The 25,565-nt window shown below is 31.3% G+C and overlaps 3 protein-coding genes across 3 annotated transcripts; all 3 read left to right on the top strand.

Moving 5' to 3' along the window:
* The first annotated feature begins 1,795 nt into the window (after window positions 1-1,795).
* On the top strand, window positions 1,796-2,462 carry LOC129307828 (uncharacterized). The gene has a single exon (XM_054948745.1). The coding sequence runs from the start codon at window positions 1,805-1,807 to the stop codon at window positions 2,321-2,323; it is 519 nt and encodes a 172-aa protein (XP_054804720.1). The 5' UTR covers window positions 1,796-1,804; the 3' UTR covers window positions 2,324-2,462.
* An 8,882-nt stretch (window positions 2,463-11,344) lies between these two features.
* LOC129308359 (FCS-Like Zinc finger 8-like) lies at window positions 11,345-12,257 on the top strand. Its single transcript, XM_054949440.1, has 2 exons — window positions 11,345-11,985; window positions 12,134-12,257. The coding sequence occupies exons 1-2, from the start codon at window positions 11,345-11,347 to the stop codon at window positions 12,255-12,257; spliced, it is 765 nt and encodes a 254-aa protein (XP_054805415.1).
* A 7,348-nt stretch (window positions 12,258-19,605) lies between these two features.
* On the top strand, window positions 19,606-23,432 carry LOC129307853 (OBERON-like protein). Its single transcript, XM_054948780.1, has 4 exons — window positions 19,606-20,158; window positions 21,118-21,674; window positions 21,790-21,856; window positions 22,216-23,432. Exons 1-4 carry the CDS (start codon window positions 19,783-19,785, stop codon window positions 22,635-22,637), a joined length of 1,422 nt encoding a protein of 473 aa, XP_054804755.1. The 5' UTR covers window positions 19,606-19,782; the 3' UTR covers window positions 22,638-23,432.
* Window positions 23,433-25,565: the final 2,133 nt, after the last annotated feature.

The raw sequence follows: 25,565 nt of genomic DNA, 5'->3' as shown, positions 1-25,565 counted from the left end.
TGAATAAAATATGCTGAAAGATCTAAATAAAAGTGTGGAGTGATATATATAAATGAGTTAAATAAGCTGATTGAAATTGAATAGTGAGTTGCATTGGCATTGAGCCCGCGGATAGATGGCTGTGGAATGTGAGCGCCGCTTCATAGGCTAGCTCAAGCAACTCTTTACTTGAATTATAACTCTTTTTTTAATAATTTTAGGAAGTTACAATTTGACGTCACATCTAATTAGCACCATGGCTACCTGAGACTAGCTCAACTAATAAGAATGGCATAAGGTGTATGTATGGATTAAGAATTCAAAGTTCAAACCCTTCCAATACATAAAAGAAAAAATCAATGGCATTGACTTGGTTCTTTTTTATTTTAACCATTTTTATAATTATTTTAAATTTTAAATTATAATTTAAAGCAGTATCTCAGGCTTCAGAATTTACAAATAATATGCTGGCAATTTTACCATATTTTTTCTCCAGAAGAGGAAGTCAATAAAAACTATTTTGAGCACAAGAGTATTTATGAGAAAAGTTTAGGTCCCGTTTGATTATGAGCAAGAAATAAAATAGAATAAATTTAAAAAATAAATATAAAAATAAGATTATTAATAAAAATATGTAAACACATTCATACGGAGGAGATGCAATTTAATTCATAAGGTTAAAAATTATAATTCATGAAAATTTTAAAAAGTGTGATGATCTCCACATTTATAATATATATTAATAAATTTTATTATAAGAAAGGGTGATTTAGTTTATTTTTATTTTTATTTTTTTAATCTATTTTATTCATTTCCTTTTTAATACCGTAATGTTTTGGACATTTTGAAATGTAACTATATTCTGGACTATAAATCAGAGACAATTTTTTTTTAAACTTGGATTTGTGTTCTAATCTCTGGATTAAATTACACTTTGTTTGCCAAAACTCAGAAATGTTTACAAGTTAAATTTGATTTAATTCGATTTTCAACATTATTGGTGCATGCAAGTGGTTGGAGGCTTTTTTATTTAAAACATTTGATGCATTCATTTTATTTTTTATATTATATTAATCTTTATAAAAAACGGCTTTTTGACATGAAGATGACTAACTTGTGTTATTTAATTTATGAACTGAAGAATTAATAAATAAAATAAAACACATCTCAAGTGTGTGTAAATAATTATATATAATATAAAAATTTAAACCAATTAAACTAGATGAACAATGTGGTTGATTTACTGCCTTAATTAACACAGCCACACTAATTTGAAAAGAAAAGATAAAATTCCAAGGGAAACGCTTCAGGAGTCTTCTCTGCCTTCAAGTCCCCACGCCTGCTTAACACATATAACCGAGTAAGAAGGAGCGTTCTTCTTCACTTTGAGCCTGACGCTAAGGGCTTTGCATTGCTGGGCCTTGCCCGAACATGGGATCTCAATTAAATATGGGCCTTCTCTGCCCCCTACGATCAGCTGCCGCCCGCCTTGCTTGACCAACCTGTACCAAGCCTCCATTAAAAATTATAAAATATTTTTAATTAAATTATAATGTTAATAAAATAATTATTTATTTTTAAATTAATCTTATTTTTTATTTATGATGTTTTACCTTAAAATAAACATGATTTATTTAATAAGAGTATTTAAAAAAATAATAATTATATATTAAAAAATTAAAAATATTTTATACTTTTAAACATTTAATTTTTTAAAAAAATATTTTATAATTTCAAACCGAGTACTAAATACTCATAGGATGATTTTTTCCCCCTTTCTTGTTTTCGTATTTGTTATAAAACGCAATCGGTAAAGCTCAATTTTATGGATGCCTCGGAAATATCGGTGCGACCATTCAACCCCTCGGACGCCGAAGACGTGCTGAAATGGGCGGGTGACGATAGAGTGACTCAATACCTGCGTTGGAGCTCCTTGAAAACTAGAGAAGAAGCGCTGTCATTCATAGAGAGGGTTGCTATGCCCCATCCGTGGCGTCGATCCATATGTGTGAATGGTCGGTCCGTCGGATACATGTCGGCGAAGCCAGGGTCCGGCGATGACCGGTGCAGGGCACACATTAGCTATGCATTGGGCGTGGATCACTGGGGAAAAGGGATAGTGACGGAGGCTTTAAGGATGGCTATCCCTCTTGTCTTCAAGCAATTCCCTTATCTGTATAGGATTGAGGCGTTGGTGGACATTGACAATAAAGGATCTCAGACGGTGCTTGAGAAATTAGGATTTGTTAAAGAAGGATTGCTCCGGAAATATGGCTTTTGTAAGGGTCAGGTTAGGGATTTCTTCATCTACAGCGTCTTGGCTGCTGATAAGGTGCCTGTTTGAATTTGCCTTTAAAATTAATTAATGGTAGGAAAATCATGTTTTGGCAAAACATACCCAAGCACCTTTGTTTTGCCTAAATTCCCCCCGCCTGCTTCTCAATATCAATTTTACAGTTGAAACAATTATTATTTTGTCAGAATTTCGGACTTGCCAAGTGTTCAGGAGATATGATTTGCAGACGATCACGATACTCTTCTTTTGAGTCAACCTCAACTTTTCATTCTTTACATATTAAAATATTAATATTATAATTTAATTTAATTTATATTTATATTGTTAATTGTTGAATAATTTTATACTTCCTCTTATAAAAAATATAAAATATTTATAATTAAATCTCACTTTTAATAAAATGTCTTCAAACTAACACAATTTTTTTTATATTTATTCTTATTTAATTGAATGTTTCACTTTAAAATAAATCTAAAGTGATTTATTTATTAGAGATATCTAAAAAAAACACATTAATTGTACTTTAAAACATTAAAAATATTTTACATTTTTAATATTTAACCTTATAAAAAATACCTCATATTTTTTAATGGATGAAGTAAATATTAAATGTATACTATTGTATTTTTAAATAAATCAAATAAATTTAATAACATTGTATGCAATTTTATTAATTATTCTCTTAAAACTCATATCCTTTACTTTAATTTAAATTTTTAAAATTAATTTTAATTAAATTATTCAAATATTTTTAATTATATCAAAATCAATTTTAAAAAATAATATCTAAATACAGTCACGTTATAACATAATTAATTATAATTAAAAATTATTATATTAATTATTTTTTTATAATTAATTATATCCAATTAGAATTTAAACACATGCAAGCTCACACTTAATTGATTTTGCCCAGTCAGGGGACACGGGTCTTTGTACCATCCATCATTTCCAGAAGCCTTAAGTATTAATTACTTTTGGGTCTAGCCCTGTACTTATTAAATTTGGTACTGGGGGAGTTTTTCTTTTTATCTTTGGCCCTGTGCAAATAATTTATTACTTCTACAGCTGATCTAAGGGACTTTATTAATGTACTTGTTCCGCCGGGGTAGTTCTTTTCACGAACAATTTAATATACTTTTTTTTTTGGTCACGTACTTTATTAATGTACGTACTGATAGTTATATATGCAAGTCCCTCTAACGAATAACTTTGGAATTTAATCATTTTTATATATTAACTAATGATTAAAATTTGGATGCGTGTCATATACCCAAAAATAGATGCATGTTTATTGGCTCGTGAGAATTGCTCTCAAGCAAAAAAGAATGGAATGTAGGAATTTGTAGGTTAGGGGTATTCATTCTTAGAATAAGATCTAAACCATTTAGATTTTAATCTGAATAGTTTAGATTTAAAATATTTTTTATTATATTTATTAAAATAAAAATTATAAAAATTATAAGATAATTTTATTTTTTTATTTTTGATCTAATCTAAATTTAATTTGATATCAAATTTTCTATAATTGATGAATGTTAATTATTCATATGTACTCTATACCATCATAATTTTTATAAATTTTTATTTTGATAATATAATAAAAGATTATAATAATGTTTTAAATTCGAGTCTTCCAAATTATAATCTGAATGGTTTAGATTTCATTTCAAAACTAAGCACATGGTGCTCATTATCAGGAATCTTGAATGTTTGCTACGAGTTAGTATATTGTTATCTTTGTTAAAAAATTGCTGTATATAGTTACGTACATACTATTTCTCTTTATACGTCCCAGGTTTTAAGGTTTATATTCCATGCTCATCGTGTACAGTGATGAGCACCGTGCATGTATTTGGTTAAACAAGGGATGAAAGCATATAAATTAGATGTGGTAATTAAGCTTAGTTTAATGGGCTTACCTGAATAAGTTTTAAAAATTTTAGAGCCAGGCTTAAGAATTTTTTAAAAAAATTTACTCTGAACTTATTTGGATCACCTTAATAAACTCGAAGGAATCTGATTAGACCATACCCGAATGACATTAACTCGTATATCTAAATTCCTTTTTTTATTAATTAGATAATATAAAAATTGAAAATATTATTTTTTTAATAAAATTTGAAATTAGATGAAAAAAAATAAAATAATATTTAATAATTTAGATATTTGAACTATCTTGAATAAGCTCAAGAAACTAAGAACAATTTGACTATATGAATTTTTTATATGTTAAGATATGTTAAATCTAATCTAAATAGAGCTTAGCCTGAATAAATTTATCCTACTCAAATTATAAAAATAGTGACTTGCAAGCGCCTTTGAATATCATAGCATGAGAGAAGAAAAGAAAAGGAAAAAAAAAATTGAATAGTTACTGTTTCATGAATAAGTTCCCGCTAAATCTAGAGATAAAAAACTCAGCTACTCATCACAACAAACAGGGCGCAAAGCTCGATGATACGTTTCACGAAATCTTAATGCAGGTAGAGACTAGACATGGGGTGTAATATTTCTCCGTTTTTATATATAAAAAAATTATATTATATAATTTAAAAAAATTAACTAACCATAATAATTATATTTAAAAATAAAAGATTAAAGCAAATGTCATATATTAATTAATATAAATATATATTAATTATTTTTTATTAATGTAAATTATGAGGAGTGATTTAAAAAATATATAATAAATGTTTATTAAAATAGATAATTTTATTTATATAAAAAATAAATAAATAATAATAATTTTTTTATAAATAAAAACAGAGGGAGCATTAGCTAAGCTGAAAAGTTGTTGCGCAGATTTGAAAATGAGCACCTGCATAGCATACACAATTCAACTCAAATTTCATTAAATTGGACCAAAAATAATATATTTTCACATTTTATTATCCCAAATCACAACACGTGGAATTTGTTTTATTTTTTGAATTAATTAATTATAAACCAATAAATAAACCATGAAAAAATACAGATAAACATAAACATGAATGCGTGTGTGACAGAGCTATGGTGATTTGTTGATATGCACTATCTCTGTTAACAAATATAAAATATTTATAATTAAATTTATTTTTTAATAAATAATTATTTATTTTTAATTAATTATTTTTTTTCATATTTATCCCTATTAAACACCCTATAATAAATATAAAATCATTATCAATAAAATATTTAAAAAAAAGTAATAATTATATTTTAAAAGACTAAAAATGTCTTATTTTTTTAACATTCAATACTTAAAAAATTTTATATTCTATATCCTTCCATAAATAAAGTATAGAGACCTAAAATATTAAAAAAAAAAGTGTAAAAATCTAAAATACCAAAAAAAAGTACATGGATTTATAACAATATGAGCAAACTGTAAAGATTTAAAATTATATTTTCTTTTATTTTTCTTGTTTGCATTAGGCAATGTTTGTATTGCCTCTATCCTTATGTATAAGATATTTTTAATTGAATTATGTAAATTAATAAAAGTTAGTTATTTAATTAAAAGCACAACTACATTTCAAATTTACCTTTAATTATTATAAATAAAAATATTTTTTTAAATAAATTAATGAAAGTATTTATATTTTTTTCTTTTTAATTTAATAAATATATAATAATTTATTTATTAAAAAATATGTTAATAATTTTTTATATTTAAAATAAAAAATATTTTAAAAAATTTTTTATATATAGAGATTGAGGGAACAAGTAACAGGCTATTAGCACGTAGCCCTCGTCCGCCTGTGCCCTAGAAAATGACATCAGCATTTCCTCCTTCTGAGTTTTTTTTGGTTGACTACTCGACTGCTCATTTCCCATTCCTTTTTAGCCTGCAGGACACACAAAAGGAAGTTTATAACAAATATTATTATTTTTTTTTAAATAAATCATAGGATAAGTTATGAATGCTAATCACAATGTTACTAGTAGTAATACAGTTTGATTAACCGCCTGTCATGAAAGTAATTAATGAGTAAGCGATAAAAGCCGGTAATTAATGCTCTAACTTACCATTTACTCCTTCCGTTTTTTAATATAAGAAAAAATAACTAATCATGTAGTTTAAAAAAATTGTTAAGTATAGTAATTATATCTATAAATAAAAAATTGGGCTAAATTATCTCTCTAATTAATGAAACAAATTTATCTTGCACAAATAAATATTGACTTTGTGAGAAACAATTAAAAAAGATATAATAAATACTTTTTAAAATTTGTAATTTTGCTTATAAACAAAAATAAAGAAAAACTTCTATTTGAATATAAGATAAATAATCACTTTGTTATGATGAATTGAAATTAACTTCCTCTTATCATCAAAATATGTTGCAATATTGATATATCATTTTATGTATTTTTAAACAAGTTACTACCTGATAACAAGCTTATTAAGGGTTTTCTTATAGACGATACTGTGATTTGTGAATGAATGATTGTATTATTATATGTGAAGAGTGAAGTTTTTGTATCTCTATGTGTCTGTAATGCAGAAGCTCTCGAGTGCCCCTTCTCTTCGTCTTCTTGGAGTAAAGCTAAAATTATGGATTGGATTATATGAGTTGGTCTAAGTAATCTACTATAAGGATTGAGTTGAGTTGAAAAAAATTGACCTATATCAAAATAAAAATTTTTTGTTTCGGATCAGATAACCCATGATCTAAATAGGTTAATTCTAATGAGTTAAGATTAAATAATTTAACCCATATTATTTATTGAGAAATAAAAAAATGGAAAGAGTTCTCACACTAAAGCCCCATATGACAAGCAGATTTTGGAACAAATTGTGATAAAATTGGTCAATCTTAGGTACTTATGATGTAATTTTTTAATTACACAAAATATCATTAGAACTTCTTATTTAGATATGATTTTTTAGAAAAATTATGGAAAAATAAATAAATAAACCAGTGAGTTGGCTCATTTAACCATCAACTCACAAAGGTTGGGTTGGTATTTTTTTCGATCCACATGAAAATAAATTGAACCCAATTCAATTTATATTCTCTCCAACTCATGATTTGGATTGACATGTATTCTTACCTCAGTTGCTAGAGTCTCTACATTAGGGAGAGGATTCTTGATTCATAGTAACTACGAGTTTTAAAGCTCATACACTACTAAAAAAATACAAATTAGCGAGGGCATTTAGCGAGAGATTTTCTATTTCTCTCTAAAATATTGAATTAGTGAGAAAATTAGTGAAAGATATTGATTTCGTAGCTTGACTTAATATTAGTGAGAAAAATAACAAGGGACTCTCAATCCCTCTCTAAAATAAAAGAATTATTGAGAAAAATAGCGATGGACTGTCAATTCCTTTCTAAAATGAAGAAAATAACAAGGAACTACTAATCCCTCTCTAAAATAATAGAATTAACGAGGAAAATAGTGAGGGATTGTCAATCCCTCTTTAAAATAAGACAATTTGTGAGGAATTGTCAATTTCTCTCTAAAATAAGATAATTAGTGAGGAATTCTATTCTTAGCAAATTACTGTAAAAAAAATAACTTTTGATAATGACTTTTAACTATATGTTTAATTATTTTTATTTAAAAATAAAAAATTAAATTTAAAAATTAACTAAAATATTGATAATAAAATTATTTAATATTTAATATATTTTTTATTTTAAGTTAATTTTCATTAATAAAATAATATTTTGCATAATATTAGTGAGGGATTCAGTCCCTTACTAAAATTAGTGAGGGAAATACAATCTTTTGTTAAATTTAATGAGTCTTTTTTTAGTTATGAATTTAAAAAAAATTAAAATATAATTTAGTTAGAAAAAATGACATTTAATGAGAAGTTTATCTCTCATTAAATTTAATTTTTTTAGTAGTGATCTTTCTCGGTGGTTGCCTCAGAGTGGTATACCAATGGGTATGGGTGGGATTTTAGGCATAAGCACTCGAATGCAGGCTTTTTGGTATGGGTGAGCAAAACCAAACCGAAACTGAAAATTGAACCAAATCAAATTGAGTTTGATCTATTTGATTTAGTTTATTCAATTTAAATGGTCGGTTTGGTTTTTTCTTAAAAAAATTTCAGTTTAAATGGTTTGGTTCGGTTTGAAGATTGCAAAACTGAATAAACCGAAATTAATTATATATATTTATAAATATTATAATTGATTTATATTATTAAGGATTGTTTTTATTTTTATTAATATTTTTTAGAAATACTAGTATTATATTTGATTCCTTTATTTTTGATATGCTTTTCTATGTTATCCAGTGTCTACGTTATTGTTTTTGGGGATCCCTTTTGTTTTCCTCACTATTTATATTTGTCATGTTAATTTTATAATTGTTTGAAGTTTCAAAATTAAGATTTCACAAGGTCCACTAGACTAGTCCAAATCATTTTTCCTCCACTTTAGTTAGGGGTATCTGGTGTTTTAAATTATTTCTTAATTAGTATGATGTTTTTTTTTGAGACAAGCCCAATTTGTTGACAAAAAAAGGCCCAATAACCGAAATAAATAATCGAACTGAACTATTAAAATTCTGTTCAGTTTTAGTTTAGTTTTTTCAAAACTTTGGTTTGGTTCGGTTCAAAAAATTGTTAAATTTTGGTTTGTCAATTTTCTTTAATCACAACCGAACCAAACCGAATTAATCAATACTCTCCCCTACTTTTCGGTGTTGGGTGGAAGACAAACTTTTTTTAAAATAATTAAAGAATGATATTTTTTATATTTTTCATTTATTATTTTTTAAAAACAGAACATCTTTTTTGTTAGAAGAAAAAATTGATGAAATTTATATATTCTTAACTTTAGATGATCATTCCCAGAAAATGAGATATGGTTTCACAACCCTTTCAAAATTTAGAGGGTTCATATTTAATATGATAGAATAATAAATTTTGTTATATAACTATCTTTCTATATCACTTAAATTATATAAATAGTATGGTAGGATAATAAGTCTTGCTATATAAATATCTTCTAAAAATAGCGAGATTATTATTGTCCAGGTGAAATTAATGTATTTTCTCTCCTACCTATTTTTATTTTCTCACTTATAAGCAGTGGGTACGATGAAAGAAAATAGTTTCTGCCAAAATTTTCTTCTATTTTCATTTTTTCTCTTCTTATTTTTTCTCCTCAGCCAAGCAAGGATTAAATTTTGTTTGGAATGATGTCATGTACATTAAAAAATTAGGAATATGTCACATTGTATATACATGGACACTTCACGTATTATTAATATTTCATATTAATATAAAATTTATAACAATTTATAATAATAATAATAATAATCAATCATAAGTAGCATATCTCATTATTTAGACTCGGTGTAATTTATTGAACTCATATACATAACTGTTCTTAAATTAAACTTTTTAACGTGGAGTTAGAAAATAAAAATCTCTAATGTGTTTAATAGAGTAAATTTTTTAAAAAATACAGATATTCAAATTAAGTAATGAACCTTGTAAACCACTGGGCCATTTCAAATATTATTATTACTAGTTTCTTAATTTTTTTATACTGAAAATCATAATTGATCATAAGAAAAATAGCTCAAACGCTTTTAAAGAGAGATTATGGGATCAAAACCCCAGTAATAAAGATGAGTGGGGATGTTAGGTTCTTTTTCATATAAAAGAGTAAGGATAACTGCGCCTAAAATTGATCTACATCCAAAAAAAAAAGTGGCAATTTTAAAAATTAATAAAAATATTTCACAAAGTCGTCGCGGGTTGGAAGCAAAAATTTATGGTTTTTTCTTCAATCTTGTAAAATTCCAAATCATTCTCGTCTTCTCTGAACTTACAAGCACCCATTTTTAAAGAATTTCAATTAAAACCTTAACAACAACAACAACAACTTTGTCCGGTAATCCCAGTCCAAAAACTCGTTGTACTTATCGAGAAGACATAAACGGATTTTTCGTGCGTTTGTTTCTCTGAATCTGTTTTTATTCACATATCAGACTGATCTGTGTTCTGAATTCGTCATCATTCATCGACGCACGCAGCACAGAGACGACAGAGAGCCTCGAACAAAAACAGAGAAACTCACATTTCTCCCTTTCCCTCTATCACATGGAAATGACGTTAGAGATCGCCAAGGCTAAGACCAGAGCGTGGTTTTATCAAATCAAAACCACGGATTTCTAATTCTATGGACACGATGGATCACTCTTTTACTTTGTAAACAACCCACCAACCGTTACCTTGCACACCTGCTCTCCCTCCCTCACTCCCTCTCTCTGTGAAATGCCTCTCATTTGCACTATTGTAACTGTATGTCTGGCATTCAGGATGAAGACTGAAGTAGTGTGGAGAGCATAGAAAGTAACAGAAGTAGCGTGGAAGAAGAGAGCATAGAAAGCAAAGTTAAAATTTAAAAACATGATCCACAGGCCTAAATGCATGGGGAGAGAGAGAGAGAGGGAGAGAGAGAGAGAGAGAGAGAGTTGTTCACCAGTTACACTCAGATCTTTGTTTTGATGCTAGAAGTTGAGGGTCTTACTCGTGTGACTCTAGGCTGGTATTTGTCCGGATTCGGAAGCAGTTTCAGCTGAAGTAGTATTTCAAGACAGGCGTTTAAGAAACTGAAAGAGAAAACACTTCCCCCCCCCCCCCTCCATTTCTCTCTCACGCACACATTACATAAAATAATTAGAATTAAACGAGGGAACAAAATTACAAGCCCGCCTTGAGTACTGGGTGCCGGATGATTCATGCACGTCTGGTCATTTGATCATGACTACTAGTGTGAGCCTCGTTGCATGTCGTTTCTGAGCACCCTTTGATCTATTCTCGTCAGAAACAGGCGAATGAAGGCCGGGAAAGCCGGGGAAAAAGTTATCCTTTTCCCTCTCATTTTCCTTCTCACTCATTAATTTGTTTCTGTCTGGTTTAGAAACGGAGGTTAAAGAGGGTTCGGCTATTTAATTAGAGTTTCTGGTCTCTCAGTCTGCTCAACCTCGTGCGTCTCTCTGAAGCTTTCCTCTTTCCCTTGAGGCCTGTCTTATAATCTCCCTCTTGCTATCAATCCGTCTCTCGACCAAACCTAAATCTTCTGCTTTTTGGTTTCAGTGTGAAGCGTGAAAATGACTCCAGCAGCAGAACAGTATTTGAAGCATTTGACATTCTTCTTTGTTTCTCTCAGACTCCTCGGAAAACTTGCTTTCAAAATTTTCCATGAAAATGACAGCATCTGCAGTCCACCATCACCCACCCCAGAAACTGGCCACGGAAGCTTTCTGGAGAGAATCGATTCAAAGGGTGTTGGTCTGGGGATTGTTGGATCTCTTTTGAACGACAACAATTCTGTCGACCCCGAAAGCCCAAGGATTCTGTTCGGATTCCAAATGCAGACTCATATTCCCTCCTTACTTCCTCCACCTGAATCGCCTGAAACCTCATCGGATTCCGGAACAGAAGACACCTCAGAGTCCAAAGTCAGAACCTGGAGACCACCTCGAATCTTCCAAAGCTATCTGTCTGCCAGCGAGATGGCAGTGTCTGAGGAGTACACTCGGGTGACTGTGCACCGCCCGAACCCGAAAGTCACGCATATATTCAATAACTGCATTGTTGACAGCAGCTTGTTCGTAGGTGAATTATTGGGGTCGTCGTCGTCGTCGTCGCAGGAAGATCATCAACCTGTGGTGTATACTTCTGAGAGGTTTCTGAGCTTCTGTTCTTTCTGTAAGAAAAGCATTGAGGGGAAGGACATCTTCATGTTGAGGTAAATTCGACTCATTCCTCTCCGATTCATACCAAACCGCGTCCAGAAATGTTTGCATGTCATGTTAGGAATCAAGGCGAAAATATTATTTTGTTAATGGTTCAATTCAAACAGAATTCCAGTTGATTCATGTGACCGTATATTTCAGGGGCGAGAGAGCCTTCTGCAGTGCTGACTGCCGATACAACGGAATACTGATGATGGAGGAGGAGGAGCTTTTGAAGGTGGCCGCTGTAAAGAAGAAGGACCTCTTGATTGTTGCGGCTGTGTGAAAAAGTTAAGAGCCACCGCCTTTTTTTTTTTTTTAAAAAAAAAGGGCCAGTTTCAGGGGTACATAGAGTGTCCTTCCTTTGTCTTTCTAAAAAAAAAAAAAAAAAAGCAGGGTTACTATCTTTAGTGGACTCAGGCTGGGTTAATCCATGGCGTTTAGAAAATTCATCGTGAGTGACTTGGTTTGGTTATGCTGTGTAGGGTGGCCTGAATTTTTTTATACTTCAAGGAGATGGAGAGATTGATAGGCGTGACATATTGTAAAGGATAGTTTTGTTGAAATGAAAAATCAGGACTGCTAGTCTGTTTTGCCTTTCAGATCGAAAGCTTGCGGTGATAACGAGGATGCCCGAGAAAAGCTTCCTAGTTACACCATTATCTCGGTTTATTGCTCATAAATGACATGTTCCATGACAAGAATATACAATGCTTGATGATAAAGAAGCTAAAGACCAACCATATTTTAGTAGATAACTTTGAGATCTTCAGCACACATGAAAGATTCACGAGGAAGTATTTTTCTGACTGATTTAATTAGGGAATAAATCGTTGCTCAATGTCAACTTGGAGTTAATGATAGACGTATATCTATGATTCTAGGGAAACCTTCGAGCAAGTTAATTTGATATAACTTTCCAATTTAAACACACGTAATACGAACGAGTAGACAAGAACGGAATTCATCTACAATTTGGAAAAGTGACAGACTGTTCAAGTAAGTAACTGTAATTTCTGGTTGGATTGGAGTAGATCGAGGCACAATATCATGAAGTGGGCCTCCCTTGTGCGTTTGGTTCAGTTACAGCTTAAGGCAAAAAAATTACAGCTAATTATATTTTCGTGTTCAAGATATGCTTTCAAATATTTTGAAATAGAAATGTAAGTCGTTGGCCGAAAAAGGAAATAGAAATGTATGAGCTGTCACTGAATGATATCATTTTCACTCCCACAATCTAGCAAGGAGGGAGAAGGGATCTCTGATCTGATTATGACCTCCACAAAAATGGACAACATTTTCATTTTCAACCATAATTTTCCTTTTGTGCCCAGTTTAACCACACACGGACGAAGAATCCATTCATAGATATGAGCAAATATTAAATATTAAATAAACGCTATTTTACGTGTTCTTTTCTCGTAAATAATTATTACATCCAGGGGGGAAACTACGATATGGCTCCCCTTAATATTATTCTGTTGCGTGCATTCGCGCGTGTTGATATACCGGTGGTCCATGCGTCAGCTTTTCGAGCACCCCGTTCTCAGAGTCTGGAGAGGCTTGAACTGCTACATCGGAGAGCACAATATATTTTTTTTAAAAAAAATTATGACTTGTAGTTCTTTTTTTTTTTTGGGTACAGTAGCACGTCTAAAATTATTAATGAGGGACAAGTTGCATAATTCATGCGAACTCCAGGGCCAAAATATCAGTAAACTGTCATTATTAAGTTTCAGTCAGTATGGTTAAAATTTTGAAGCAAAATATATGATATTTTGGATTTGGATTCCATGCTTTGTAGTAAGCACTCGATCGCATCAAGTGTTTGTCATGATGTGGGAGGAAGATATGTGATCAACAACTTCAAAAAGTTCTAGTTCTTAACCATATATAGTCATGAAACATTGAATCCTATCATCTTTTCTGCCTTCCTCATTGAGTGGCGAGATGAGAGATTGATAACCATGCGATTAGAGTTGGCCAGTGACGAGAACCACGTCGAAGACGACTGAGCGAGAAGCAAATGAATGGGAAGTGGGTTTTAAATTTTGGAGTCAAATCTCAACCAAGAGATGAATATCGAGAAGGTGAGATCGAGGGAGTTCGAAACTCGATCTAGTTCAGGTACATGCGTTATTGTAGCATCGCTTTGGGGTTCCAACCACTGTTCAGGTTCTCAACGATTCTCTGATGAGAGTTCAAGTTAATCCAGTGCGTATGATTGTCGACCGGATAAGAACATGACATACTACACGACAATATTTAAAGGATAGGACTTTCGTTATTTATAGTGAAAAAGCTCCATGATCATCGTGGTTGTCGATTTGGAAAGAAGAACAGAGCACAACAATGTCATACGGAAAAAAAAAAAAAAATTCACCTTCGTTGTGGTTGTCAGCTAGAGGAGAAGAAGAACAAAGCACAAGAAGATTGACAGCATACAATATGGCTATTTATAAGAAGGTTCTGAATTTCGGTCAAGCAACGCCTACATGATGTGTGTGTGTGTGTGGCTGTTTTAGAGAAAGGTTTCAACGTTTCACAAATCATGTTGCGTAAAATTTCTTAAAGTCATTGATTTGATGAACGTCATATGACGATGACACTTTATATTTGTACTCGGTATGTGTAGTGGAGACACGGGCCAAATCCAAATCCTAATGTTTTGGGCCAATAAAAAAGTATGACTTAGATATATATAGTTCATCAGTAGAACTAGGATAATTGTCTTGTCACATATATATAACGTAGATTTCAGGACATTTCATTATCATACAATGAGCGTACGTATGATGTGCTCGATAAAAATAGTTATACGAATGCTCTACAAGATTGGTAAAAAAGAGAGCATATTAGAAATCAAAACATAAGCTAAGAAGATGTCTACAAGAAAAAACATTTGCTAATAAGATACTGATCCTTTTTTTTTTGGGGGGGGGGGGGGGACCTAAAAGATACTGATTCAGTTTCATGCGTTTTCTCACCTTTTTAAGTTTTTTATTCTTTAAAACACAACGATACTATTTTTGAGATTGATTCTTTTTACCATGTGTTCAAAAATTATGTACATATTAGTGATAATGAAATTTTTAATGTCTTAAATTTGTCTTAGTTATCAATTTAATCATTCAAGTTTAATTTTTAATAATTTGGTCATAAATATTTTTATTAAATTATTATGTTAGTGTAACATCCAGAAAATTTAATTGTGGTTAATTAACCCAATGAGTGTAATAAGTGAATTAATGAGGTGCATAGTCAAAGAAGTCTAATTAGTGTATTTGACTTCGTTTTCAGCCTTAGATGTGGGTCTAAATTGAAGTCAAAATATTTGAACATTAAAAGAGGAAGAAAAAAAATGAAGGAAAACCCTCTGTGTCACATGTCGCAACGTGCGGGCAATCTATCACGATGCATAAAGGCAGATTTTCGTTTGTTGGGACTTTCTATACCATGGACTGATGCAGAGGGCAACATGCACTGCAGAGCATGGCCAAAAATCAAATAAAGCTAGCTCGTGTTTATGTGCAAAAAACAGAGAAGACGGAGAAGAAAACACAAAGGCACGTTTAAGGCTTTGTAGGGTGCGTTGTTGGATTACATTGATGATATTTTGAGACTCCCAACCACCTAAGGTAAGTAATTTATACTCTCATCTTCATTTCTCTACCACATTTATGAGGATTTGGATTAGGGTTTGAATTAGGAGATTGATTTTCAATCCAAAGAGTTAAGAGTCCGAACCTATTGATTAAAATGGATATAATGAGAGTTGTTTGATGTAGTCAAATCCTACATTGATGATTTTATCAAGAGTTAGTTGGGGTGAATTATTTGTATGCGAATTTTGCAATTAATATAGTTATTGGGAGTGTTAGTGGCTTATTAATAATGGTTTAATGACTCAATAGTGTTAATGTGAGCTAATGAAACTTAGTGAACCCATTGGGTACGAATAGGTAGTGAATTATGAGATTGATAGAATAGAGAATGTGGATATTAATGTTGGTAAACTTACAAAAATGGGATAATAACAATATCCTTGTGTTGTGATTGTGGTGTGATTTAAATTGACAACATTCGAGCTTGTGAGAAGCTTTGAATATTGGTATTGTGAAGGGTAAACTTTTGACCTTTAAAAGGTTTAAAGTAATTGAGGGAAACATATTTTACATAGTTATATGTTAATTTAAAAATTGTTAAATTTATAAATTGATACTTGTTATGTAAATATTATTGATGCAATTTGGCAATGTGATGACTTTAGGCAATTTGGCAATATTTGTGTATTTATAAAAATGAATTGTTTTTTAATCAAGATTTAAATTTTATTGCTAGACTTATTAATGTGTGTTGTGTAGTTTCTAAAAAATTATGAGGATTTTAATTTTTTTAATTTTAAAATATTTTAATTAATTTATAATATTTATTTTTATTTTTATTTTTTTATTTTTTGAAATAGGGCTTGCGGCCTTAGCTTTGAGCCCTTTACATAAGGACTGAACTTAAAAAATAGGGTTCAAAATGAAAAATCGGGCTTTAAGGCTCAGGCCCTTAAGGGCCAAGCCTACCTATATTCCTAGCTTTAGGTATAAGGTTAGCATTTGATTATGAATTTAAATTTGGCCACGTGATTATTAGTATTGTGGTCTTGTATGTGTTAGTGGTGCATGATTGGTATTATTGCGATCCCATGATGTGCATTGACATTATGTGGATATATATGTGCGCGCGCGCGCGCGCTTTAGGCTCGATCACATGCTTATTAGTATTGTAAATTGTGGCTATGGCCATCATATATGCTATGATTGCGTGTTATTACTTAATTGCATCTATTTACAATTGATATGCAACTGTATAAGTTGGGTGAAACTTCGTTACTCAGTGATTATACTCACTCCTTAATTCTCAATATTTTTAAGGCCTAGCTCATTGGATATGAGTTGGGAAAAACACACAGAGATATAGGATTTATAGAGCAATCATTTTGCAGCCTCTTCTTGTTGTTTTATGTGTATAAATGTTAATACAATTGCTAATTATGTTTCATATGATATTTTTGTACTACTTGTATTATTATAGCATATAACTTTTATATTTTGTGCCCTGAATTAGTGAGTTTTAGTTGTAAACTCATGGATAGGGTCAAAATACTTGTGTAAGTAGGTATATGTGTAAATTGATTGATTTAAAATGAAAATGGTTGTTTTGTGTAAAGTTTTTCTCCCCCTTATGTTTTGTGAAAGTTAGGGTTAAGTGATAATTTTGGGTTATATGTGTATTTGATTAAGTGTGGTATGTTGCATAGGTCCTTCAGAGTTCATTAAGTGTGATTGGATGATCGGTGTAGGCTTTTAACACTTGTGGTTGAGTTGGAATACCATTGTTGTGAGACTTTTGTGAAAAAGTGATAAAATAGGTTTTGATGTCCAATTTTTTGTAAAAAATAAATTTGAGTATGAAATTTGTACTGTTAGCTAAAGTTAGGAGAAAGCTTTGTGCAGACACAAAACTATCTCAATTGGACATTGGATAGAGGTTTAGGATGCGTTCAAAGTTCACTCCCTATGCTGTCAAATTGATAGTTGATAACTATCATATTTATGCAATGCGCTGTGGTGTATGGCACAGAGATGAGTGAGTTGGGGCGTTCATGTATTTAGCCGCGGCACATGTCACGTTTTTTGCATAGAAATGCAATTTTGAGTTTTGAAACTCAATGTTTTGGGCCCCAAATGATTTTTAAATTTTTATATTGTTTTAAAACTTTAACCTAAGTATAAATAATGTTTGAGAGATTAAAAATATTGCATTTTGGAACCCTGTTGTAATTGATTTAACAATTATTCTTAGTTTTGTGATTTTTATAACTTGATAATCTTTTGAAGATTTAATCCTTTAATTACCTCAATTTTAAAGTTAATTGTGATTTAGTGAGGAAAACTTTACAGTAAGTACTTTAACTTTTAAAATACCAATTAAATGTATTGGTATCTAGTTATCAAAATATTTATAGCTTACTATACTAACATTTCTTTTTCTTTTTCCTTGATATTATGTACGTACAGTACAGGTCTTTTATTAATTTTTTAAGCTCATTATCCATACTTCAGAGTTATAATTTTAACCTTCTTTCGATATTAAGAGCATATTACGAATGTATTGTTATCCTTTTCTTGGTGTGACTCATGCTGCCTGTTTTCACTTTTCAGAACTATACTGGCCCTGCTTAAAATGGGTCGACTCTTGGTCCCGCGGGGAAAAAAATCACGTTGCTTGAAATTGGAGCGCATGTGTGGAAAAGTTAGAGCGATAATTTGATTATTTTGATAAAATTTGTGACCAGTAAATCAAACTTGAATGAACAAATATTTTATTAATGATATGATATATATCAATAGTTAAATAAAAATTAATTTAATTTTTATCAAAATAGTTTTTTACCCTGCATTTTGTTCTTTATTTTTTAAAAAATATGAGTCTATTTTTTTTTAATTAGTTAAACAATTATGCTCTTTTTTTTTTCCGTTCAGTCATATGACTATTATCAATATTTCGTTATTCATATCAAAATATTTTAATAATGTTATATTTTCTTTTAACAATAAGAATTTATAAAAAATGATGCAAATTTAAAGGATCAAATTGATAAACATTAAATTTAAAGGATTGAATCCATAATTATAAGGTAAATTTAATGGACTATAGATTTTATTATCCCGACATACATAAATATCAGTTATCAATAATTATTGATTTTTCTTGATAAATAACATGCTGATAGAATATTAAATAACTATTTTTCAGTTAAATGAATATAATCATTATAGTTCAATACCAACTCATTCAAATTTAGATATTAATTTTTTGCTCAAAAAAATTCAGATATTAATTTATGAAATATACGAACACACTAATTAATTATTACTGGTCTGGTCATAATTGAAAGCACTGATTTTGACTGTGATATTAATTATCACTTTCTTTATAGCTCTTAATCTCTTAAATTTTTTTTTCTTTCAAAAAAATTTTTAGGTAGCATTTAGATCGTGGATTTGTATTTAAGTTTTAAGATTTAAAATATTACATTCAGAATTTATGTATTTAAAATTTATAGTTTAGGTAATTTAAAAAAATTTAAATCAAAAAAAGAGATGAGTTAAAGTTTAAAATGAAAATAAAAAATCAAAAGCAATAAATTTATTTATATTTTTCAATTAACAAGAAATAAAAAAAGAAACAAGAATCATGAAAACATCAATGTTAAAAACACAGAAAGAAAAAAAATGAGATGTTTGAAGTGATTGAAATTTTAATTTTTTTATATTTTAATAATTTAAAATTATAGAAAAAATGTGATAAGAGATGGATTTGATAAAATTTTATTTATCTAAATGAAGGATTTTTTATCCAAGTCTAAATTTGAATTCCTGTTAATCCAAACATACTGTTACCGCATTTTGAAGATTGCAGATAATGGACATCCATAGCTCCCCTAGAAATATATTTTATCAAAAAAAAAAAAAAGTGTCATGAATATATCATTACAATATTTTTTACCATCAATAAACCCAATTAAACAAGTCAAAATGGTAGTGATGAAAAAGTTACCATAACAGGCTGTAATGGGCGGTTGAGTCAAATGGGCATATCTCATGTGTATCCGATCGATGCCTTGCGCACTCCCCTCCACTGCGCACTGGCACTGCTAATATTTTCTCCAAGATTTTCAAACCCAAAAACTCCAATTGTCCCGCGCATCAATTTGACGATCGGGGTTTATTGTCAGAACAGGGAGCCCTGATTTAATGGAGACTGAAGAAGGCGAGACTAATGGCACAGCAGTTGAGGGGGGCTTGATTCTACGGCCCGTGGCTCCGGCTGAGTCCGGTGAAGGATTGCCGTATGCCCCGGAAAATTGGCCGAATCCCGGCGATATCTGGGGTTGGAAAGCCGGTAAGAGAATTCACCCCGCCGGTTACTTCAGGGACAGGTACCTGTATCTTCCAGCTCATCTAAGGCGCTCCGATATCCCAGGCTCGAGCAGCAAGCGCAGACGTTTTTTTGCCAGCAAGCAGTCCGTTGAACGCTACATCCAAGAATCTTTTCCAGACACTGATCTTAATGCGTTCTTTGCTTCTTTCAGCTGGAAGGTTCCTGCCACTGAGTCTGCCTGTAGAAAGGGTCAGCGACTTGCGATTTGATACCCTAACTTTTGCATTATCTGTTCTCCTCTCCTTTTCCCCTCTTTCTGTCATTTTTGTGGTTACTGTTGATTTTGATGTCTTCATGTGAGACTTGGTTGAAAGGTATGGCAAGTATATATCCTGATATTAATTAGATTTGTTTATCTCGTTGCTCATTTACACGGATGCAAACTATCACATTTTATTTAAACAAAAAGAACTCTCACGTTTTATGCAGCTTAGATGTCGTCTTGACTTAAATGCTACTTACGATAGGAGTGTTAGAGTCGGACTATAATTTACAATTGCGTGTTTGTAATGAAAATAGGAAGCATGGTTGTTTGATAGAGTTTAGGAAGAAACATTTTCTAACATAGGCTGAAAACAAAAATCTCCGAGACATTTTCAGCCTTTGGAGGAAATGATTGGTGACATTTTTGTAATTTTGCAAGAAAATAAGTACTTCTTTCTGGTTTTCTAGCCGTATGATCTTCCGGTCTTTCCATTTATGATAATTTAAGCTAATAATTTGATTTGAAAACGATGATCAATTGTTAGCTCCACAAAACAAAAATTTATGTTTTTTTTTTCTTATTTCACCGACACACCATCTGGATTTCAATCTTTGTTGCGCATCTAGCTTACCTGGTTGGGTTTAGTCAGAGTTGTTGGTTACAGAATAGCTGGCTAAATGTGGATTTAGGTCATGCTGATCATTTTGTTTTTTAAACATGGAAGACTTGTCCGGGAAAGAAATCATATTCATTGATGACTTACGATGGATGTTAGATTGATTAGGATTCCTAAAATCTTTCATCTTATTTCCAAAATTCATCCATCCTAAAATTTTGTCAAGGCCTATCATCTTTATATGCTTTTATTTTGATTTTCCTTTTTTGGGTGATTAGAAATTTAATTTTAAACTAAGAATATTGTTGTGCATGGCATGCAATACAGAGCAACATTCTATAGCTGCAGAAGATATAGAAGTAGCAGAAGATTCATCATCTGATTGCCAGTCTGATATTGCTGTATGTCAAGCTAGAAACAAGAATTGTGACAGCCTGACATCAGAAGTAGAAAAAGCACAATATTCACCCGACTTGCCTTGTGATCTTTTCTGTAATAAACCTGGTTTTTGCCATGATTGTTGCTGCATTCTTTGTTGCAAAACTGTTGATTCAACATATGGAGGCTACAGTTACATCAAGTGTCAAGCGAAGGTTGGTGACTATGTATGTGGGCATATTGCTCATATATATTGTGCTATTCGATGTTACATGGCTGGAACAGTTGGAGGAAGTATTGGGCTGGATGTTGAGTACCTATGCCGGCACTGTGATGCAAGGACTGATCTAATTTCTCATGCTACTGAGCTTCTACAAAAATGCAAAACTATTGATTCTAGAGATGACATTGAAAAGATCTTAAATCTTGGTGCAAGTATCTTGCGTGGTTCCAAGAGAACGATTGCAAAGGAGCTGCTAAATCGTATAGAATTGGCCATCTCAAAGGTATGGTTAATTGATTTTTAGGTGAAAGTTATCTAGCTTGCTTGCATATGTTTATGCATGCCCTCTCTTAGGCTCGTAAAGGAAGCAATATGACTGATTTAATTGTTTGCAACAGCTTCACTGTGGGACTCTGCTTGAAGATATTTGGAAGGCGGATGATGAGGAATCCTTACAATATGCAGGTGCAATAGTATCTCTGTATTACACAATAGTCAAAGCTTTGATCTGTGATTTGCTAAGCTAAAATAGCTCTAGTTCCTACAAATTAGTGAACACACGAGTTCCTGAAAATAATAGACTCATTGCACGTTATTCTTTTTAGCATCTTTAATTCACTTGATGGAGAGTAAGGCGCAATAAAATTGTTTATTATACGAATAATTCATGTGTTTACAATCTTTTTTGAGCTCAAGTAAATTAGAGCTAGTTATTGAGGACAAAAGCATTAGTTTACTATAGTATTAATAACTTTAGTAATGTTGAAAATGCAGCTGTCATATGACCTTACTCTCTTTCTTGAATAATTTATCTTTATGAACAGGTTTCTCAGATGATGGCAGTGAAATGAAAGTTGCAGTTAATGAAAGCCCTTCGGAAGTCATCGCAGGGACAGAAAATAACGATTATGTACCTGACTTTTCAAAACTTGAGGATGAGATACATCAAGTTCTCCAAGGGCTGCAAAAGTCACAGGCTTTGGAATACAGCATGGCAGAAGAAATACTCCAAGGGAAGAAGGGTTATCTCCGAAACTTGTATCAGCAACTGGACAGGGAGAAGTCTGAATGGGCGTGTCAAGACTTATCTCATTCTAATGTCTTGCTTGATGCTGTCAACAAGAGGATGGAACAGATAAGACAGGAGATTATAAAATTCGAAGACATGAAAAAGGTAGCCAAGGGTTTTGGTAGGACAAGCAAAGATGTTTTGAAGGCACACTTTGGCTTAGAAACTGCAGAATAAAATTGATAAATCTTTTAGTGACCGACTCCATCAAAACCTACCGTTTTTCTTCCAAATTTACCGAGTACACTGTCGAAATAGGTAATGTCTGGCTGCCCTTGTGGCAAAGCACATAGATGAGCAACAAGGATCCCCGTTAAGTATATATTTCATGCCGTTCCTGAAGTATTGTGCTTTACACATTCTGATGATAGTGTTGCTGGACATGAGAGGTTACCCGGTGCAGAAGTCTATTGAAGGGGAGATAGTGGTGATGTGGCAGAAGAAATGGCAAGGGAGAGAGAAAATGTATAAGGTGTGTGAGCCATTGAGATATGAAGAGGGAGAAGGACGAAGCATGTGGCGTGAAAAAATTCTGTGGATTCTTTGAGCTGTTTTTTCCTTGTTATTCTGTTTTTTTTTTTTAAATTACAGCATACTTTTAAAACCAAATAGAAAAGGCAACACAAGCTAGGTCGGAGCATTAGGCTTTTTAGATATATCAGCTTCTAGGTGGTTCCTATATCCAGACAGAGGAGTCCGAAAACCGTGTGTCACTCATCTCTTTTTGCTATTCTCTTCCGAGCTTCTTTGCTGAGTGTTCTGCTCGTTTTTGCTGTGACATTGCGCTGAAGCGCCACACACTTGTAATAATCCGGCGCAAGCTTGGATTGCAAAGTTTATGGCATTTTAGTGGCAATATCACAGCAAAAAGAACAGAAGAGAAGCACCCAAGAGAATAGCTCAGAAAGGAAGATTCCACATAATTCCTTCACGTATCCCTCTTTTTATATCTCAGTGCATTTTTACTTTCTACCTACTATTTATTCTAGCATATTCTGCCACGTGATTGCTCTCTCTTCACAAACCTTGAATTTTCTATCCACTGCATCATGTTTATGTGATCTCTCATATATTTTAGCATCACCGCGCGCGCGCGATGGTTTGTCGCGGTAAAATATAAAAAATAAACAGAAAGAGAGGAAAATGACATTTCATTAAAGACTACATGAACTTCCAAAAGCAAATGCTAAAATGGGTTTGGAGGTTTGAAACATTGCACCTGAGATAATACTCAACACCGACTCAGAAGCAACGGTGCAACAATTTTTGTAACTTGGATGGTTTTGAAGGCTGATAGCTTTTTCTTTCTTTCTTTCTTTCTTTCTTTTGGTAAAATGATAGATTTTTTTTTTTTTACTTTATTCTCATTGTGGGTCGCTTTCCTGGTTAATAGTGCATCGGGGAATAATTGCAATTTCCTATATTCACAAAAATGTGAATGTATATGGAAAAATCCCATGTTCATATTAAATTTATCAGGACACAGAATGTGGGGCTGTATTGAAATTTCGACCTTAATTGATAAGCTCATATTGATTACATCAAAATACTATTATTTTAAGACATATTGGTCCAAAAAAATTAAATATATGTAAAAATAAGAATGTGATGAAAATAAATCTTGCACCCCTACATAAACATGGTATAAAAAACAAGTACTATTAAATAATAATGATGATAATAAATATAATTGATATTAACTTTAAAAAAGGGAGTATTAACTTTAAAAAAGGGAGAATTTCAATCAAAGACCATGGAAGAGATTTAATTTTAAGTAAGTTAAAAAATGTTTTAAAATTTTAGTTAAGTCTTGAGGAGAAAATTCAAAAGAATTTTAACGGTGAAAAGATCAAAATATCTTCTATATATTATGTAGAATTATTAGTTGTTAATTTTCTTACTACACTTGTTAATTTATTAATATTACTTGTAAATCATATCCATTTGTCAGACAATTAATAACATTAATTTTTAATTTGCTAATTTTATTTGTTAATTTATTAATATTAATTGTAAATTACAAGACCTATTAGTAATTTACAATTAATGTTAATAAATTAATAAGTAAAATTTAAAATTTAACAACTGATATTACTGCTTATAATTAAAAAACTGATGTCAAATTTTTTATAATTATTGATATGTCAACTTATGTAATTTGTAATTTATATTTATAAATTAACAAGTAGAATAAAAAAATTAATAACTAGTAATTCAGTATAATAAGTGAAAGGTATTTTGATTTTTTCACCATCAAAATTTTTAACTTTTCTTTCTTAACTAAAATAAAATTTTAAAATATTTTTGAACTCTTTTAAAATTAAATCTCTTCCCTAATCCTTTATGAAAATTCTCCCTTGAAAAAAAAAAAGGAAAAAAACACTGCATTGTCTTCTCCACGCCACCTCTTCATCTACGTTATTCCTCATCTTTATAGTTCTCCCCTATCGTCTCATGTTGGTTGCATTTATAAATTCACAAGGATTAGAGAACAAACACAATGCTTTTAAACATCACCAAGCAGCAATGGCAAGGTTAATCACAACTGAAGCACCCAAAAAAAAAAAAAAAAAGTTCCCAGACTCCGTTCCAGCACAATGCTCTTTAACAGTTATGCCTCAAACGCTATGCAAGGGATATGCTAAATTAACAAAATGAAGCAATACAAACTTTTTATATTCCTTCTTCATTCATCTTGTCTTTAACTCGTGATCCAGTTACGGCAAACATCAAGAGGCCATCAATTATCACGTCGAGATGATGCCTTGAGAAACAGTTTTTTCCCCCTTGGGGATCATACAGTATGCTGAGTTTAATTATAAAGAACCAGATCATGATCATTCTCATAACAACCCCTTCTACCACAATACACCACCCGGATGAATTCTCTCCATAACAAGCCGCTTGGAATTTAGATGTGGATATAATTAGCCAGATTTAGTGATAAAATAAATGAAGAAAGGGGCAGACAAAATGTTCAGGACCTGCATGGATCCCGAACATGATAGATATGATCCCGGAACACAATAAATTTACCTAACAAAGTCAAACACCTATTGAATGTCAACATTCGATAGATCCAGATCGATACTCGTTACCAAGGTA

Source organism: Prosopis cineraria, unplaced genomic scaffold (genome assembly GCF_029017545.1).
Source record: "Prosopis cineraria cultivar Desert tree isolate PC_DT_omini unplaced genomic scaffold, ASM2901754v1 PC4, whole genome shotgun sequence".
Classification (NCBI taxonomy): domain Eukaryota; kingdom Viridiplantae; phylum Streptophyta; class Magnoliopsida; order Fabales; family Fabaceae; genus Prosopis; species Prosopis cineraria.
The sequence above is the reverse complement of the archived record's forward strand: the minus strand, read 5'-3'. Positions and strand labels throughout refer to the sequence as shown.

Coding starts and splice junctions, on each gene's coding strand:
- LOC129307828 (XM_054948745.1), top strand. CDS start 1,805: ATGGATGCCTCGGAAATATCGGTGCGACCATTCAACCCCTCGGACGCC.
- LOC129308359 (XM_054949440.1), top strand. CDS start 11,345: ATGACTCCAGCAGCAGAACAGTATTTGAAGCATTTGACATTCTTCTTT. Junction 11,986..12,133: donor AAGGACATCTTCATGTTGAG/GTAAATTCGACT, acceptor CGTATATTTCAG/GGGCGAGAGAGCCTTCTGCA.
- LOC129307853 (XM_054948780.1), top strand. CDS start 19,783: ATGGAGACTGAAGAAGGCGAGACTAATGGCACAGCAGTTGAGGGGGGC. Junction 21,675..21,789: donor TAGAATTGGCCATCTCAAAG/GTATGGTTAATT, acceptor TGTTTGCAACAG/CTTCACTGTGGGACTCTGCT. Junction 21,857..22,215: donor GGAATCCTTACAATATGCAG/GTGCAATAGTAT, acceptor CTTTATGAACAG/GTTTCTCAGATGATGGCAGT.